The 16531-nt window shown below is 38.2% G+C and overlaps 1 protein-coding gene across 1 annotated transcript in view; it reads right to left on the reverse strand.

Moving 5' to 3' along the window:
* The window catches only part of LOC136866475 (ATP-dependent DNA helicase Q5), a 273167-nt gene that overhangs the window by 44675 nt on the left and 211961 nt on the right, over positions 1-16531 (reverse strand). Inside the window, exons 10-11 of the mRNA XM_067143466.2 lie at positions 3278-3491; positions 2087-2275 (exon numbers count right to left, since the gene is read on the reverse strand). Of these exons, the coding sequence (XP_066999567.2) occupies positions 2087-2275; positions 3278-3491 (403 nt within the window). The remainder of the gene's footprint in view (positions 1-2086; positions 2276-3277; positions 3492-16531) is intronic.

Consider the following 16531-nt stretch of genomic DNA (forward strand, 5'->3'; position numbering starts at 1 on the left):
AACCAGTTTGTGGGGCATACAGCTGAAATAGATCTTTCATGCCATTTTCAAACTGGAGTCTCATCATCATCATTCTATCGCTGACGTACTTTGTATATTCCAGATATTCTTGGATTTCTCTTCTAAGTATGATGGCCACTCCATTTTTTGCTTCAGGTCCTCCGCTGTAATACAGCCTGTATCCTTCTCTCAGAGGGATCTCCCCTGTACCCCTCTTCTTGGTCTCGCACAGTCCAAGTATGGCTATATCTTTTTCTATCATGAAGTCAACCAGTTCTTCTGTCTTTCCCGTCAGTGTCAGTACATTAATTGTTGCAATTTTGATGTAGTTTGGTGCTGGTTGCCCATTTTTCACAGTTCCCCCAGCACCTGAAGAACTGCACGTCGCTTTTAGCAGGGGACGCCCTAACCTTTTCCGAGGCACCATATCTGCTTTGTCCATATAGGCTATTGTTACGATGGGCTCGCCACACCCAAAGGCATTTTATACCTACTGCATTTTATACCTACTTTCGCCATCTCCGCCGTACCGAAGTCCACCTTCTCCGCCGTAGATGCCGTTGAGGTCTTCACTCGTAATCCTGAGCTGGGACCCATAACAGATGTTACACACCGGGTCAGTGTGCTCTGGGACTCACATAGGCAGGGGCGTCACTCCTTGGGTAGGGCTGCCTCCGAAGAGGGTCCCTACCTGCTACCTGCTAACATCATTTCAACTATCAGTCATTAATCACTGCCCCAGAGGAGTGTGACAGGCTTCAGCAGTCGGCACAATTTCTATCCTCGCCGCTAGATAGGGTCTTTTCATTCCATTCCTGACCCGGTTGAATGACTGGAAACACGTTATGGATTATCATTTTCATCACTACTACCAGAGACATACAATATACTTTCAAGGACAATGCTAAATAGAGCAGAAAAATTATTGGAGCTGCAAAATGGCAAATATCAAGGAGATTTATGGTATTTTAGGTCATGTGCAGAACACAACCTGAACCTGAAACTGACCCTAACGTAACAAAGACAGAGGAATAAGAAACACATGCTCACATTCTTGGATTTCAAGAAGGCCTACAATTCAGTCGATCGAGCACTGCTCCTTGAGGAGATGGGTCCAGATAGAAAAACAAGAGTGCCGATTAAACAGACTTCATCTGACACAACATCCAAGGTCAAGTTCAAAGCGATACTGTTGGAATCTTTTTGGATTAAAACAATTGTGTACTTGACAAAGTGATTAAAGAGTAGTGTAAAAAATGCAATGAATATGCAGTATTCAAATGACATAACAGAATAAAGGAATTATCTAGCCTTCGTAAAAGATATGGTTCTATCAGAACGATTAGAGGAGATTTCCAGCTTCAGGAACAAATGAGTAAAGCAGATTTATGGATCTCCTTCAAGAAGACACAGTACATGACCAACATCGAAACTGTAGCCAGATGGATGACCACAAGAGGGAGGAAGGAATCCAGAAAATGAAGAGATTTAAATATGTAATTGGGGAATGGATAGAAAACAACCTGTCAGGATCAACTAGACGAACCTGACGTACTTACTAACTATGAACACCTACAACAACAAGACTATCTCGTTCAATGCAAAACTGAAACTACTGACGAGAAACGTTCTGAGAAAGATACTGGGACCTCAAAGAAAAGAAGATGGATTCTACTGAAAGAGAAAAATAACCAAGAATCAACTGTATCTCAAGAAGGAGAAGAATTTAAACACCACTAAAAAAAGCCATGTTCTTTAGACACATATATAGAATAGACCCATGAAGGTTAATCAATCAGATAGTGAGGTTCTTTGAGACAAAGAAAACTATGGTACACTGGCATCAGGAGGTAAAGAAGGACACAAGCAACAAAAATCAGCAACAAGAAATCCTGCAAGTATAGAATCAAGAACATCAAGAATTTCCAAGAAGAGATCAGATCCCAGACCCAACCACCATGGACAAATCAAAGAAATCAGAGTGAGTAGTGAGTACCACTCCAGAGAACGAAACATGATGGTGTCTGATATACACTATTAATTCTTTCATTTTTCACATGGTGGGAATTAATTTTTTATAACTTACCAACTTAGCTATAGCTCGGCGATATAAGCTGGCTACTGTGTTTGATGTAAATGCTTGATACTCCAAATCAATAGCATTCATTTCAATATCTTTGGCTGACAAGGGTGTAGGAGGAGGATCAAAGACAGCACATGTATCCAAATTTTTCTGCAGAGCCTCTACAAGAAGCCCTAGATAAGATTCTCGCATCTGTAACAAGAAAAATGCAAACAGTAAGCAAACATGTTGGCAATGAATCTACACAATTGGTAATCAATCATAATATACAGTACATGTGTTTGCGTCAATATATACTTTCCATTTATATGTAATGTCTATTTATTGAAGTCTTCAGAACATGCATAACTTTTACATACAGTCGAACCTGCCCTAACGGACAACTTTATTAAGCGGGCGTGTCCCTATACAGACAATTTATCATGGAACTGATTTTATTTATGTAAGTCGTGTTAAATAAGTCTCATTTAAGCGGACACCTTGAACCCCAGTCAGCGGAAAATGCCATTAGTCTCGACACTTGTCTTAAGCAGACATTTTACATGTTCCAAAACATTTTTTTTTTTTTTTACTGGGATATATTATCCTTTCTTTTAAAACCATTCTACAGATACATGGGAATTCCTTTTGAATGTTTGTACTATTTTGAGTCCAAGGAAAAGAGAGAAAGAAATGTACATAGGAATCCTCTTGTAGCAGTGAAGTTAATTGTTCTGTACAGGTCTCTTTCCAAACCTTTCATTATAGTAATTTTGCAATCTAATTAGTGTACATTCCGAGAATTCCAGTTGCCCAGGAATGCCACCAGTCACTGTTACCTGGCAGGTTACCAAGGAATTTTCCAACCCAGCTTGCAACATTCTAAACTCAGATTATCACTAATAATGTTGGGGTCAGGAGTTCAGTTAAACTTGACAAGGAAGAGACTTAGATGTGCTAATTGTTGAGGCAGAATTACTTAGAGAGTCTTTTATTTTGAAGACAGCAGTGTATCAAAATGTGAAGATTGTCCTTGTCCTTTTGTGTTTCCATGTTTGTCCTCATCTCCTATTTCTGTTGCTCCCTCTTCCCATACTGACCTGCCATTGTGTTCATCCTATTATTTGTGTTCCTTTCTTATTCCCCTCTCTTATCCTATAAAATTGTACAACTTGCTTCATACTAGTATATCATAATGTTTCAAGTTTTACTTACTGAAATACTAAGGCCATTCACTTTAACTGCTGTACTCTCTGCAGCTTTCACTCTGGCATATGTTGCTGCTACATCTTCATCTTCCTGATCAATGTTAGATGACCTCCTTAAGGCAAACTGTTTCTGAATGAAAGCATTGAGCTTCTTCTTTTTCCTTTTGCTCATGCCATCATTATCTTCTCGGTCATCATCAGATTCATAAGCTTCTTCTTCCCTGTCAAGACAAGTCAACCTCTAGTTCAAATCACACAGGAGGATAAAGTAATTTAATATGGTAAGAATAATCATGGAGCTCATGAAAACTAATCTGCAGAGTACAAGAACAAAGGTAATATTAATAATCGTAAGGTCTCAGCTACCATTAACAAAGTAACTGACAAGAAAGATCCAGACATCTGTTAACAAATGTCTTAGAAGTGTAATCAGCATACAATGGCCAGACATAGTGTCTAGTGAGGAACTTTGAGAAAGATTACATCAATTGTCCATTGATCAGCAAATCATCAAGAGATCAAAAGAAGCAAGTGACAGTGAACTGGACATACACAGCAAAGAGGATGTGAAGGAGAGCAGTGGAAGGCAAGAGTCTGCAGAGAGGTTATGGTTGGAGAGTGTTAAATCAAATAGCTCAGCATAGAACCAGATGGCAAAACCTGATCTCACCCCTATGCTCCTTCCCAGGAGTTCAAGTATTTATATATAAAAGGAATTTAAACAAACACACTACTCAGATACCCAGTGGAGACTTGTTGATCTGATACCATTTAGGCTGCCTGCATATCAATTTCAATGTTCTGTTTTACTCCACCAGATGGCAGAGGAACTAGAACTTTATTACGTGACCTATTACTGAATTTTAATTAATCCTGTTGGTAAACACAGGCGACTAGCATGTAACTTGACGAGCTGATACACTTAGTCCAAGTTCTATAACGTGACTAGTTTGACACAAGTACTTCGTCCAAAAGAAAGAACAATGCAGTCGAAATATCTTGACCAAAGTCTGAGCAGAGGCCAGAGGTCAAGAAAAACAGAAGTAATTGTATGATAGTGAATAAAGAAGAAATTATCTTCTGTGGATGTAGGTAGAAGACAAATTGGATTAGTAGCTCACAATGTTTCACCAGGAACTTTGCTCAGCATTTCACAACAGAATAAGAGAAGCATCAAGACAGATTAGACTGAAATGACACAAGTCTAGATTAGATATATACAAGGTAATTCCCTCCTGTATGGCAAAAAAAAATGTGATTCTGAAAGTGACAAGGAGGATAACAAAGCCAAGTCTCTACCATTTTTGTACTACAACTGCATGCAGCTAGGACAAGAATCGCATACCCACTCCGGTATCTGATGACGCCAGATAACTTCAGGCCTTTCTAACATTCATAACATACACAATTTATGCATAAGTGTGATTAGTGAGAGTGCACGAGACCTTTACACACTGCAATTTGTGGGCGGACTGTTGACAAGTCTGTCCCATGTAAAAGGGTCTACACCGAGTCGGGTGAGAAACAACAACACAGCAGTTGCTTGAAACGACTTCCATTGGCACACGTGCAACACTGAGTAGACCTGTTTCTCTTGCTACAGGCATTGCAACAACAATGCGCATTATCCTCCATCTTTGATAAACTGTAACAAACAACAGTAGTGTACTTGGCTTACCATCCTCTTTATCATTGTCCCAGCCACCTCACTGCATTTTGCCACAGAGGAGGAACTACTGAATTAAACCCACATAATAACAGACAAGAGTATTATCAAAAGTATGAACATTTAAACTCTTACTTGTAGACTTAATCCATTTCAACATCAATTCTATATTCTTAAGGTTTTTACTGTAACTTTGAAATTCCATTAATTCTGATGGCTGGTAACAGTAGTTATTATGCACAGGAACAGCACTCAATAGAAATGATTATGAATGTTGTGCTATAACAGACCATGCCTTTAAATTTCAATGCAAAATAAATATGCAACACAGGTGTTATATGAAATTAAATTCAGTTACAACTTGACCAGTGCAATTAGATTATTTATTCATTCAGTTATTTAGCTTCCATGCACTGCACTACTATTGCATATTAGGAAATATGCAAACGGTTCAGGAACTGTCAACTGATTTCTTAATATTAACAATAATCTAAAATGCAATAACCAATATACAACCTATATACCATCTAACTGAGCCAGGATCGAACTTCCCAAGTTGTGATCAGAAGACCAGCACCTCAACCATCTGAGCCACTCAGCCTGGTCTATAATACTAATACTTTGTTTCTGTAGTTAAAAATATAATATAGAGATTTGCTTTGTAGCAACCTCACAGACCAATATCATAAGAAATATACATATATTTTTTTAAAGTTTTTAAATTAATATCTCAACATCTGTGTATATTAATTTACAAGAGATAGAGCAAAGTGAAGGAGGAGGTGGTAAAAATAAATACCCAATGAGACATAAACATACATTTTGAAGCTGATAAGATATTAAGAACAATTACAAGTTAATAACAGTATCATTACCAGAATTTCTTCATGTTTTATTCATTACTGTAGAAGCAGTCATTAAGCAGACTTCTTTAAAGCTGTGGTAAATGGACTCATGGAACCAATATCTCTTACTCTATTTGGAAGCTAGGTACATAACCTGATATCAAAGAGAGTCTACTGAATATGTCTCAAGACAACAGTTTTACTTTTGAGCTCAATAAAGATTATTTCTTGCTCGTGTCTGGTAATCATGATAATCATGATTCCCTCTGAAGTCATGAATGTTTTGTTTCACTTGAAGAATGCATTGGTTGGTACTGGGAGTATACATAGTCTCTTAAACAATGGTCTGTAATCGTCTAATCAGCTTTTTTTTATTACGCAGTGCCTTTACATCGCGGCGGTGGGACAGGAACGGACTAGGAGTTGAAAGGAAGTGGCCATGGCCTTAATTAAGGTACAGCTCCAGCATTTGCCATGTGTGAAAATGGGAACCCACGGAAAACCATCTTCAGGGCTGCCGACAGTGGGATTCGAACCCACTATCTCCCGGATGCAAGCTCACAGCTGCAGGCCCCTAATGGCACGGCCAACTCACCCGGTGTCTAATCTGCTAGTCTTATAACAACAACAACAACTGCAACAACAACAACAACAACAACAACAACAACAACAACAATAATAATAATAATAATAATAATAATAATAATAATAATAATAATAATAATAATAATAATAATAATAATAATAGTACTGGGAGGTACACCTCTACGCCGCACATTTAAATCTTGCGCCTAAAAGAACTCCTCTACAGGAGAAACACTGAATTTGAAACTAGACCTATTTAAACCTTTTCTCTGAAGATGGCACCACTAAAATTTGTTATTGTGAACTGTGTGAATTTCTACTTGTTTTTTTTTTTTCCATTCATCAAGAAGTTTGAACATTCTCTCATAGACGTCACCACTAAAAAACTATGATCATGCACCCTGGTGCGAAATGAAGGAACCTTTTAAAGAAATTTTGTATTCATAAGTTTTATCTTTACTAAATTTCGATCATTCATTTTTGGGTTGGCAATATTTATCTTTTCTTTCCGCTAGTTTTGAATTTAGCCACTCAAGAATTTCTGTAATTAATTTTCAACCAATCCCGTGTTTCTTCTTTGATTTTGAGTGTAACTGTTTCATTCCCCAATAAAATTCTGTGGGTGTGTCTTGATTATTCACGAAAGGTCTCGAACCTTCCCTGAGGGTTTATAAACTGCGGATTTTCACGTCTCCTTAGTGTGTGTGTCAAGCAGGAGGCGGGAGGTGCCTCTTTCTTCAAGCAGCAGGTCTTCAGCAAGGTAATGGCCAGTTAACATCTTATTTCTTGCTAGCTCCGCAGTTTAACCTGAGGGAAAGGTCCGAAACCTTAAAAATGTAACCTACTTCTCTACAAAGGTAATTCTCTGCCGGCTTATGTAAAAAGTTCATAAAATCTTTAACAGTAAGTCGGGGATAGAGAGTGATTTACCCTCTCGAGCTCCCCTTCATCTTGGTTTGAGGTACCGCATTTGTTTCTGCTAGGTATTAAAGTTATCTCCATGCGCGCTACCTCAGTAGATTGGGAATAGCCCCTGTTTCATCGGCCTAGTGCCTTTTAGGTTTTAAGAATGCATATTTAGGAGTGCAAGAACACGCTTCCATTCAATTTGGTGTTTAGGGCCATTTACTTAACCTGTTCTTTTTCTGCTAAGGCCCAGTAGGTTGGGTACAAGATACCCCCCGTTTCATTTTTTTAAGTTGTGCCTTGATGGCAAGCAATTGTAAAGTCTGATATTGCCTTGAATAGGCTTGAAATACTGAGAGCGTGTCAGCTCTTTTCAAGTGTGGTAACTGTGCCTCTGGGAGGCTTGATATTTGAAGTTGGGAGCAAGTGCTCCAGGGGGTTTTCTGCCCTTGTGTAAAATAATAATCTTTTATAAGGTCGAGCTGAGAGCTCAGGAAAAGTAAAGCGAGGGGCTGGAAGCCCAGATTACTAAACTGTCACTAAATTTTGGATGTACTTGCCTTGTATAAACTTTGTCATGGTACCTGGTATGTTATTGTTATCTCACCTAGTGAAAAGTTGTTAACGTTTTGTTGTTGTTGATTGTTAAAATTCAAAAAATACAACCTTTTTTAAAGTTTTAAATTAACTTTGATTTTGTAGTTAGACCCATTCACCCCGGCACCTTCTTTCACCTCTGCTGGTCCACGGGTAACCTCGTAACAACAACAACAACAACAACAATAATAATAATAATAATAATAATAATAATAATAATAATAATAATGTTATTAGCTTTTTGTCCCACTAACTACTTTTACAGTTTTCGGTGATACAGAGTCGACAGAATTTAGTCCCGCAGGAGTTTTTTTTAAATACTACACAAGTGCCAGTAAATCTACAGACATGAGGCTGACGTATTTGAGCACCTTCAAATACCATCGGTCTGAGGCAGGATCGAACCTGCCAAGTTGGGATCAGAAGGCCAGCGCCTCAACCATTTGAGCCACTCAGCCCGGCCTATAATTCAAACACTTTGTTTCTGTAGTTGAAAAAATAATATAAAGATTTGCTTTGTAACAATGTCACAGACCCAATATCATAGGAAAGAGCTATTCTTCTCCACAAGAGTTAGGCAGAATTGTTAAAGCAAACAAAAGAGAACCCAGAGCTTCTCTAACTTTTAACATGTCAATTCCATTTATATTTTCATCTACATAGTAACCTAAAAATGTAGTAGTCAATGTTTTTTCAATTGCATTTACTTTTAATGCAAGGTTATAAATGTCAGTAGTTATATCATGGTAGTTCATAATACATCTTCTAGATTAATATTACTGGTAATTCAAAGATATTTTGCATAAGTCTCTACAATGGCACAAGGAGTATTTCCACACAATTTCATTAAAATACATACATCAGGTGAAATGTTTCAATTAACTCCATCAAAAGTTTGTGCCAGTGAGCCAGTGCAGCTCATCCTCCAGAAATTTCACCCTTTGATGACGATGGTTGTTAGCTCTAAGTTCACTCTCTAACCTGGAGGGACAGGGATACTTCTGTCAGGATAATTATAATAGGTTTTGCATTTGTGATGTATTAATTTATTGAAAATGAATGGATCTTCATGCTTCAAAGTGAACTGTCTCCGTATCATTTGAAGGAGCCAGTTAAAATGTTGTGAATGCAGAAATCTATTATGGAATAATAATGATGATAACATAAATTAAATATACCTAGTCTAGCCATAAATACTGTCAGAAACTATTTTTTGAACACCTGGGGACTGTTCCACGAATGCACTTTGCAACTTTGCACTTTTCACTTTTCAATTCTAGCAAAGTGCAAAGTCTTTCTGTTCCACCATGATCTAGGTATTACTTTTCAATTTCTTTGCAAAGTGAAAAGTCTTTGCGTATGCGTGAACCAATCATGTTTATTCCATGGTCAAACTGTACAATACTCCATGATTTTAATACTTAATTTTTCACGGTGAATTTGACAATAATTGGACTGTGTTATGCATCAGTTGACCAAGCGCCAATTCTCAATTTTCCAGATATCTACACCACCTAGTAGCCAAGGCTTCAAACTACATGGAAACAAATATTTGTACTCTCGAACATCCTTTATATCGAAAATAAATCGATTAGGACCATGCACCATTCTAAATATCGCCTGAAGATATTTCTCCATCAACTGACCAAAGAAACTCTCATGCAGTTGAATTTTTCATCACCTGACTAAATGATATTTGGCGGTCGCTTGGTCATGTTATGCGTATTGCTCTTTCCCGCCTTTTTATTCCTGTGACAACAGTGAAGTTTCTCTGTGATTGTCTACCGTCTTCATATCAACAAAATTATTTAGTGAGTGCTTATTAACACTATTGTCTGGCTCCATGGCTAAATGGTTAGCGTGCTGGCCTTTGGCCACAGGGGTCCCGGGTTCGATTCCCGGCAGCGTCGGGAATTTTAACCTTAATTGGTTAATTTCACTGGCACGGGGGCTGGGTTTATGTGTAGTCTTCATCATCATTTCATCATCATGACGCGCAGTTCGCCTACGGGCGTCAAATCAAAAGAACTGAATCTGGCGAGCCGAACTTGTCCTCGGACACTCCCGGCACTAAAAGCTATACGCCATATCATTTCAACACTATTCACTTCTGTTTTCACATGGATCACTTTAGGTCTTCCTCAAGAGCCGAACAAATCGAGTTAGCAAGGAAGGAAATCTACTTGCAAACATTATTACAGGTTTGTTGTTCAGCCTATATTACAGTACCACTATAGCATACATGACAAATGCATGTTACTTATGGATTGTTTTTCAAATAGTTTCACCATTCTATATACTCTTCTCATTACGCAGGAAGACGAGGCGGATTTACATCCACAGGCACCAGCTATTGCAACACCCATTCTCGAATCCCAAAAAGATGTAATTTTTTCTAGCAGTCCGACAGAGCTGAGTCCAACGAAATGCTGTCATGCTACCCAAAGTACTGTTCTGAGGTGTAGTACAGCCACGACTGGCAATCTTCAGAATGATTATTCAGATTTAGAACTGAGATGCTCTAGTGATTCAAACTTTGTTGAGGGCAGAATGGATGCAACAACATTGTTGAAGGTAAGAACGATTTAGTTAATGGAAAAGAAACACCATCATATCCTATAGCATTGCCAGACAGATAGTGTAGAGCAGAGTCGGGTAAGGTTTTTCTAGGAAGAAATACATTCTTACTCCAAAATAAAATATTTCTGTTTTACAGGAAAATACACAGTCTGACGATCAGCAGCAGTCCGTTCCTGTATTACTGGACGAACATCACTTCTCTCATTCCCATACAGACGTTAGTTCCGATGATAGTAATGCTACTAATGAACATGTTGTTTTAGGCTCCTGCATCTCTAATCATGCGGCTAGCCAGACCCATTGTTCAACTCCTCAGCCGATGAATGAAGCATCTCAGATATTGGAAGCAGGGGCTGCCTGGCTGAGGCGGTAAAGGCGCGCTCGGTTCGCCCGGAAGGACGTGGGTTCGAATCCCGTCAGGAAGTCATAAAATTTAAGAAATGAGACTTCCACTTCCGGAGGTGCATATGGCCCTGAGGTTCACTCAGCCTACACCAAAAATGAGTACCAGGTTAATTCCTGGGGGCAAAGGCGGCCGGGCATAGAGCTAACCACTCTACCCCATCAAGTGCCGAGGTTACGGATGGTGGAAGCCTTTACCTTCCACCCCTCCAAGGGCCTTCATGGCCTGTACGGAGATGACTTTGCTTTGCTTTGCTTTGCTTTGCTTTGCTTTGCTTTGCTTTGCTTTGCTTTGCTTTGCTTCTTAGATATTGGAAGCTCAAAAAACAATTCTTCTCTGGGAGAAGGGAGACCAAGAAAAGGTCGGAAAAGAAAATATCCGTTTCAGAATCGAAGAATCAGGAAGATGAAATGTGTTCAAAATGAAACCTATATCACACAGCGGGGATATCTTAAAGAACCCAAAGAATTTATAGAATACATTTGTTCATGTAAATGTCTGAATAAGATAGGAATTGGAGCATTGAAAGAAGAGTTTAAAAACTTCAATAGTACTACATCACACGATGCACAAACAGCTCTTACTTGTGCCATGGTAACAACAAAAGATGTCAAATGGAAGAGAGTGAAGGACTCCAACAAAAGAACAGCCACAAGAACTTACACCATCCGCAGTGTCAAAGCATGCAAAAGTTTCTTCTTGCAAACATTTAGGATCTCCAGTGGAAAGGTTCATCTGGCAATTAAGAAGATACAATCACCAAGGGGCGTTGTGGATCGTCGTGGATTGGCTGGTGGAAGGAATAAACTCCCTGAAAATAAACTGAAAGAAGTCACAGACCACATAAAGAAGTTTCCACGTTAAAAAACTCACTATAGGAGAAGCGAGACACAAGCAGAATTTCTTACCCCGGAAATAACGGTCAATGTCATGTTTGATATATACAAGGACGAGGTTTCAAATCCTGTATCAAAAGCAAGTTATAAGAAGATATTAATCACAAAATTCAACATCAAAAGGAAACCGCTGAAAAAGGACATATGTGATGTTTGTGACACCTTGGAAGTTCAGATCCAAAATACAATTGGATGCGAAGCCGAGAATTTAAAAACAAAAAAAGAAAATCATCTTGAACAAGCCAAAATTGCGCAGGATATGAGATCATTGGACATGTCGAAGACAAAACAAGATGGCACCCTGGAAGTTCTTTGTTTTGACCTACAGAAAACCTTGCCATTGCCTAGAATTCCTACAAATACAGTCTTTTATAAAAGGCAGTTATGGCTTTATAACTTAGGAATACGCAGCAGAAAAGATGAAAGAGGACACTGCTATGTCTGGTTAGAGGGTGAGGCAGGCCAAGGGTCACAGGAGGTATCCTCATGCCTGATGAAATATTTAATGGAACAGCTACCAGCTGTTGAAGAAGTAATCTTGTGGTCAGATTCCTGTGGAGGACAGAACCGAAACATAAAAATGGTTTTGATGTTAAAAGCTATCTTAGAACAGCATCCCACAGTGAAAAAAATCACTCAACGTTACCTTGCTCCAGGACACAGCTTTCTCCCCAATGGCAGTGATTTTGGGGACATAGAGTGTGCACTAAAACATCAGCAAAGGTTGTATACAGCAGAGGACTACATCAATGTGATGAAATTGTGTAGGAAGAGGAATCCCTTAGTTGTTCACAGAATGAAGTCTGAGGATTTTAAAAGATTTACTTGAGAAACAAATCGTGAATCGAAAGACAAATAATTTGAGAGAGAAGATAAACTGGCTGAAAGAGATAGAGCTACATAAAGACAAACCATTTAGCATCTTCCTCAAGCAGGAATATAAAGGACAGCCAGTTGAAATAAACATTCAGAAGAAGAAAGCTGTTGGTCGTCCTTCACAAAATGGCGTGACCCACTATTTTAGCAATTTGTTAACACCTCTGTGGCCAAATGGAAAACCCATTTCAGAAGTGAAGCTCAGCGACATACGCTCTTTGATGTCACTTATTCCAAAAGATGCCACTGATTTTTATCGTAAACTCTGCAGTCATCCGGGTATTGAAGACGATAATTGATGGATTTGATTGCCATCAACTTGATTTCATTGTTGAAGATGAAACTTAGATGAAGCTGATGATACTTCCCATTCCTGTGTCAGATTGAACATTCTGAAGTTTATTTCAATTTCTGTTATTAGTGATATTAAGTAGATACACCGGCATAAGTGAAACCCATCTGTAAAATGTCAGTATGTAATAGTATGGATAATATGTTTCTTTGTATGTATGGCAATGGTATTGTAGAATAATAAACAGAAGTTTTGTTCAACATTACTCATAAAACTGTTTATACGTCTGTTTACCTAGATTATTACCCTTTCGTAGTAACAATCCCCAATGTAAAACATAAGTAAAAGCATAACATTAATGTGCATCACATGACCAAGGGACAAAATAGTCACTTGGTCAGTTGATGCGAAACAGAAAGAATGAATTACTTCAGAAAGTTAAAATTGACTAAGCAACATTTTATGGTTAATCAAACACTTAATGACTTGCTATGCAGTTGGTGATTGGTCTATAAATAGAACTGACCTCAGTCCTTCTTATGGTGAAAGAAATCTACCAATTCATTCAAGACTCAAATTTATATGCTAACAAACTCGTTCACGTCAATATCTCGAAATGACAATTTGACGCTTGGTCAAGTCATGCATAACACCGTCCAATTGTGGTACCGGCAGTTTTAAAATTTTGATCATGGGAAAGAAAGAAAATTACAAGAAGCTAGCGGTGTTTGAAGTTGTCAAGGAGAAACGGGACATTCTTTTTGGCAACTTCAAAAATAACCTATCACATGATGACAAGCGATCCACTTGGACTGAAGTTCTACAGAAAGCTCAGTCTTTGCAGTTAGCTGGAGCCAAAAAATCTTGGACGTACGCAAGGGATAATCTATTTGGATTATGGAAATGTCATGCACTAGTAAGTAAATATTAACATTTTCATTAAATGCATTAAACGAGAATATATCGTTTAAATTAATTTGTATAACGTCACATGTCGATGCAGCATGTTACATAAAATTGTAATGTAGAAGTGATTGAAGAATATATGTAATGATTTCCTCTTACCTATATATCACATCTGAAGCATTAAATTCTTGCTTTTAGGCAAAAAGAGATAATGCCAAGAAAACTGGAAGTGAAGGAGGGAAAGATAAGCAATTGGATGAGGTGGATGCTGCTATCTTCGACATCCTACAGAAAGATTTGGCCGTTTTAGACGGGTTGAATCTTGCAGAAAGCTACATGGAAGATCAAGCGACCATGGAGCTCCTGCTGAACTTCCCAGTGGCGAAAACCTACAAAATACACCGAGGAGAAAGAAAAGGAAGCTGTCGAATTCCCCACGTCCTATTGCTAACACTGAAGAAGATACGGTGACAAAAAAACTGAGGCAGGAACTCCTCCATGTGGAAATTTACCACAGGAAGTTGCAAACTCTGAAGTTGGAAAGGGAATTGGAGATACCACCTTCAGAATTTACTAGTGACATTGCAGCTTCTGGTTCGCAGAATTTTGTCTATACTACAGATGAATGCACAGAATGCATAGAATACATAGCCAATGAAAGTACCGAGTGATTGATTTGAACTTAAATTTCATAGTAACATGTTTATTGTATGTAGATTAGTAGAAATACAGTATAGTAAATAAAAATGAATGTTCTTAATATAGAAACAGATATTATTGTTCAGTTCAGTTAGTGAAATATCTCAACAATGAATTGAGTTTAGCAACGGCGTCTAAATACAGTGCCTCATCATTTCCAGGATTGGGGTCTTCATTTTCATCCATTAAGGTAAGCAAGTCTTCATTTTCTCTTCCAACCTTACGTGCAATATTATGCAATGCAATACACGCTAAGACCCCCTTTCCCGCTTTTGTTGGACATAATCGTAAGTGGTTTAAGCAGGAATAAGGTTCCTTTAAAATTCCAATACTGTTCTCAACAGTACGCCGTGTCGATTTATGTGCCTTGTTAAATCATTGCTCAACAGCATCGTCAGGATTTCTATTAAGCAGGGTTATTAGACACTCTTTTAGTCCATAGACACTGTCACCTAATATAACTACTCCTGGGAACGGCCTCCAACCTGAGTCAAAACGTCTACATACGGCAGTGTTTCTTAAGACCCTGGAATCATGCTCGCTACCCGGCCAACTAGCATTAGCACTGTAGAAGGTCAAGTCTGCGCCACTAATCACCATAATATTGAGAGAATGATGCCCATGTCTATCAACATAAACCTCCTCATGCTCAGTAGGAGCATCAATATTAACGATTCTTCATCACTGTCCTCACTTGATGATAATAAAAGCTCTCGTCGTAACGTGTTTATATCCTAAACCAAATTCTAGGCCGAGAAACTAGTGTACATACTTGTTAATTAACAACTGAAAAGAGAATCATCTCTTTGCAAAATTTCTGAAAACTTTTCACTTCATTACTTTGCACTTTCCATTTCTGTACCAATGGAGGAACATAACAGGCTTGAAAAGTGAAAAGATTCCTAACTTTTCACTTTTCAGTTTTCACTTTGCAAAGTAAATCTGAAAAGTGATGATGGAACAAAATCTGAACTGAAAAGTGCAAAGTGCAAAGAGAAAAGCAGCAAAGTTTGTTGGTGGAACAGGCCCCTGGAATATGGTTCAAGATTTTTCAGTTTAATATATAGCTAGTCATGGCATATTACAGAAAACAAAATAAGCCCCTTTCAAAAACGTTCATAGATTTCAAGAAAGCATACGACTCCATCCACAGACCATCATTATTAAAAATTTTAAGACATTCTGGACTTCACCCAAAGCCAATCACATTGATTGAACATACTCTAACTAATACAATTTCTAAAATGAAGTTCAGAGGAGAATTTTCTGAACCATTCTTGGTAACAACTGGTTTAAGACACGGTGATGGAATGTCACCACTTCTTTTTAACTGTGCACTAGAGTATGTTATGATGGAATGGTACAAGAACAACTCGAAAAATATAAAAAGTGGAACCCAGAAGGATAACATACATTTGAACTGTCCAGAATTTGCTGATGATCTAGCTCTTCTGGCCAATGATATTCAGGAAACAAAACAAAAAATAAAATCTTTACAGGAAATAGCTCAAAATATTGGTTTGAAAATTTCATTTGAAAAAAACAGAAATTATGCTAACTCAACTTCCCCTTGCAAACAAAATTAAGCTGTGAGACCAAGAAATACAAAATTTAGAAACCAGGATGGCAAAATAGAATAGATAAACTGGTTACCAACAATATATATATAATAAAAAGGGCCTTTGCGGAAATCTGGAAATATGCAGGAACCTCAGCAAAAGTTGCCCTCCATCAACAACTTGTCTCTATCTGGATTAAAGAAGAACTACCAGAACACTGGACAACAGCCCTCATTCATCCTCTGCACAAAAAAGGGGACAAAACCGACCCTAATAACTACAGGGGAATCTCTCTCCTAGACATAACATACAAAATATTTTCAATAATCATCCTTAATAGGATAAGTTTACAACTTGAGAAAGAACTAGGAGAATATCAAGGAGGTTTCAGACCCTGGAGGAGCTGTCCTGATCAGATCATGAGTCTTAAGTTGATAATGGACTATAACAG

The sequence above is a fragment of the Anabrus simplex genome, chromosome 3 (assembly GCF_040414725.1).
Source record: "Anabrus simplex isolate iqAnaSimp1 chromosome 3, ASM4041472v1, whole genome shotgun sequence".
Taxonomy (NCBI): domain Eukaryota; kingdom Metazoa; phylum Arthropoda; class Insecta; order Orthoptera; family Tettigoniidae; genus Anabrus; species Anabrus simplex.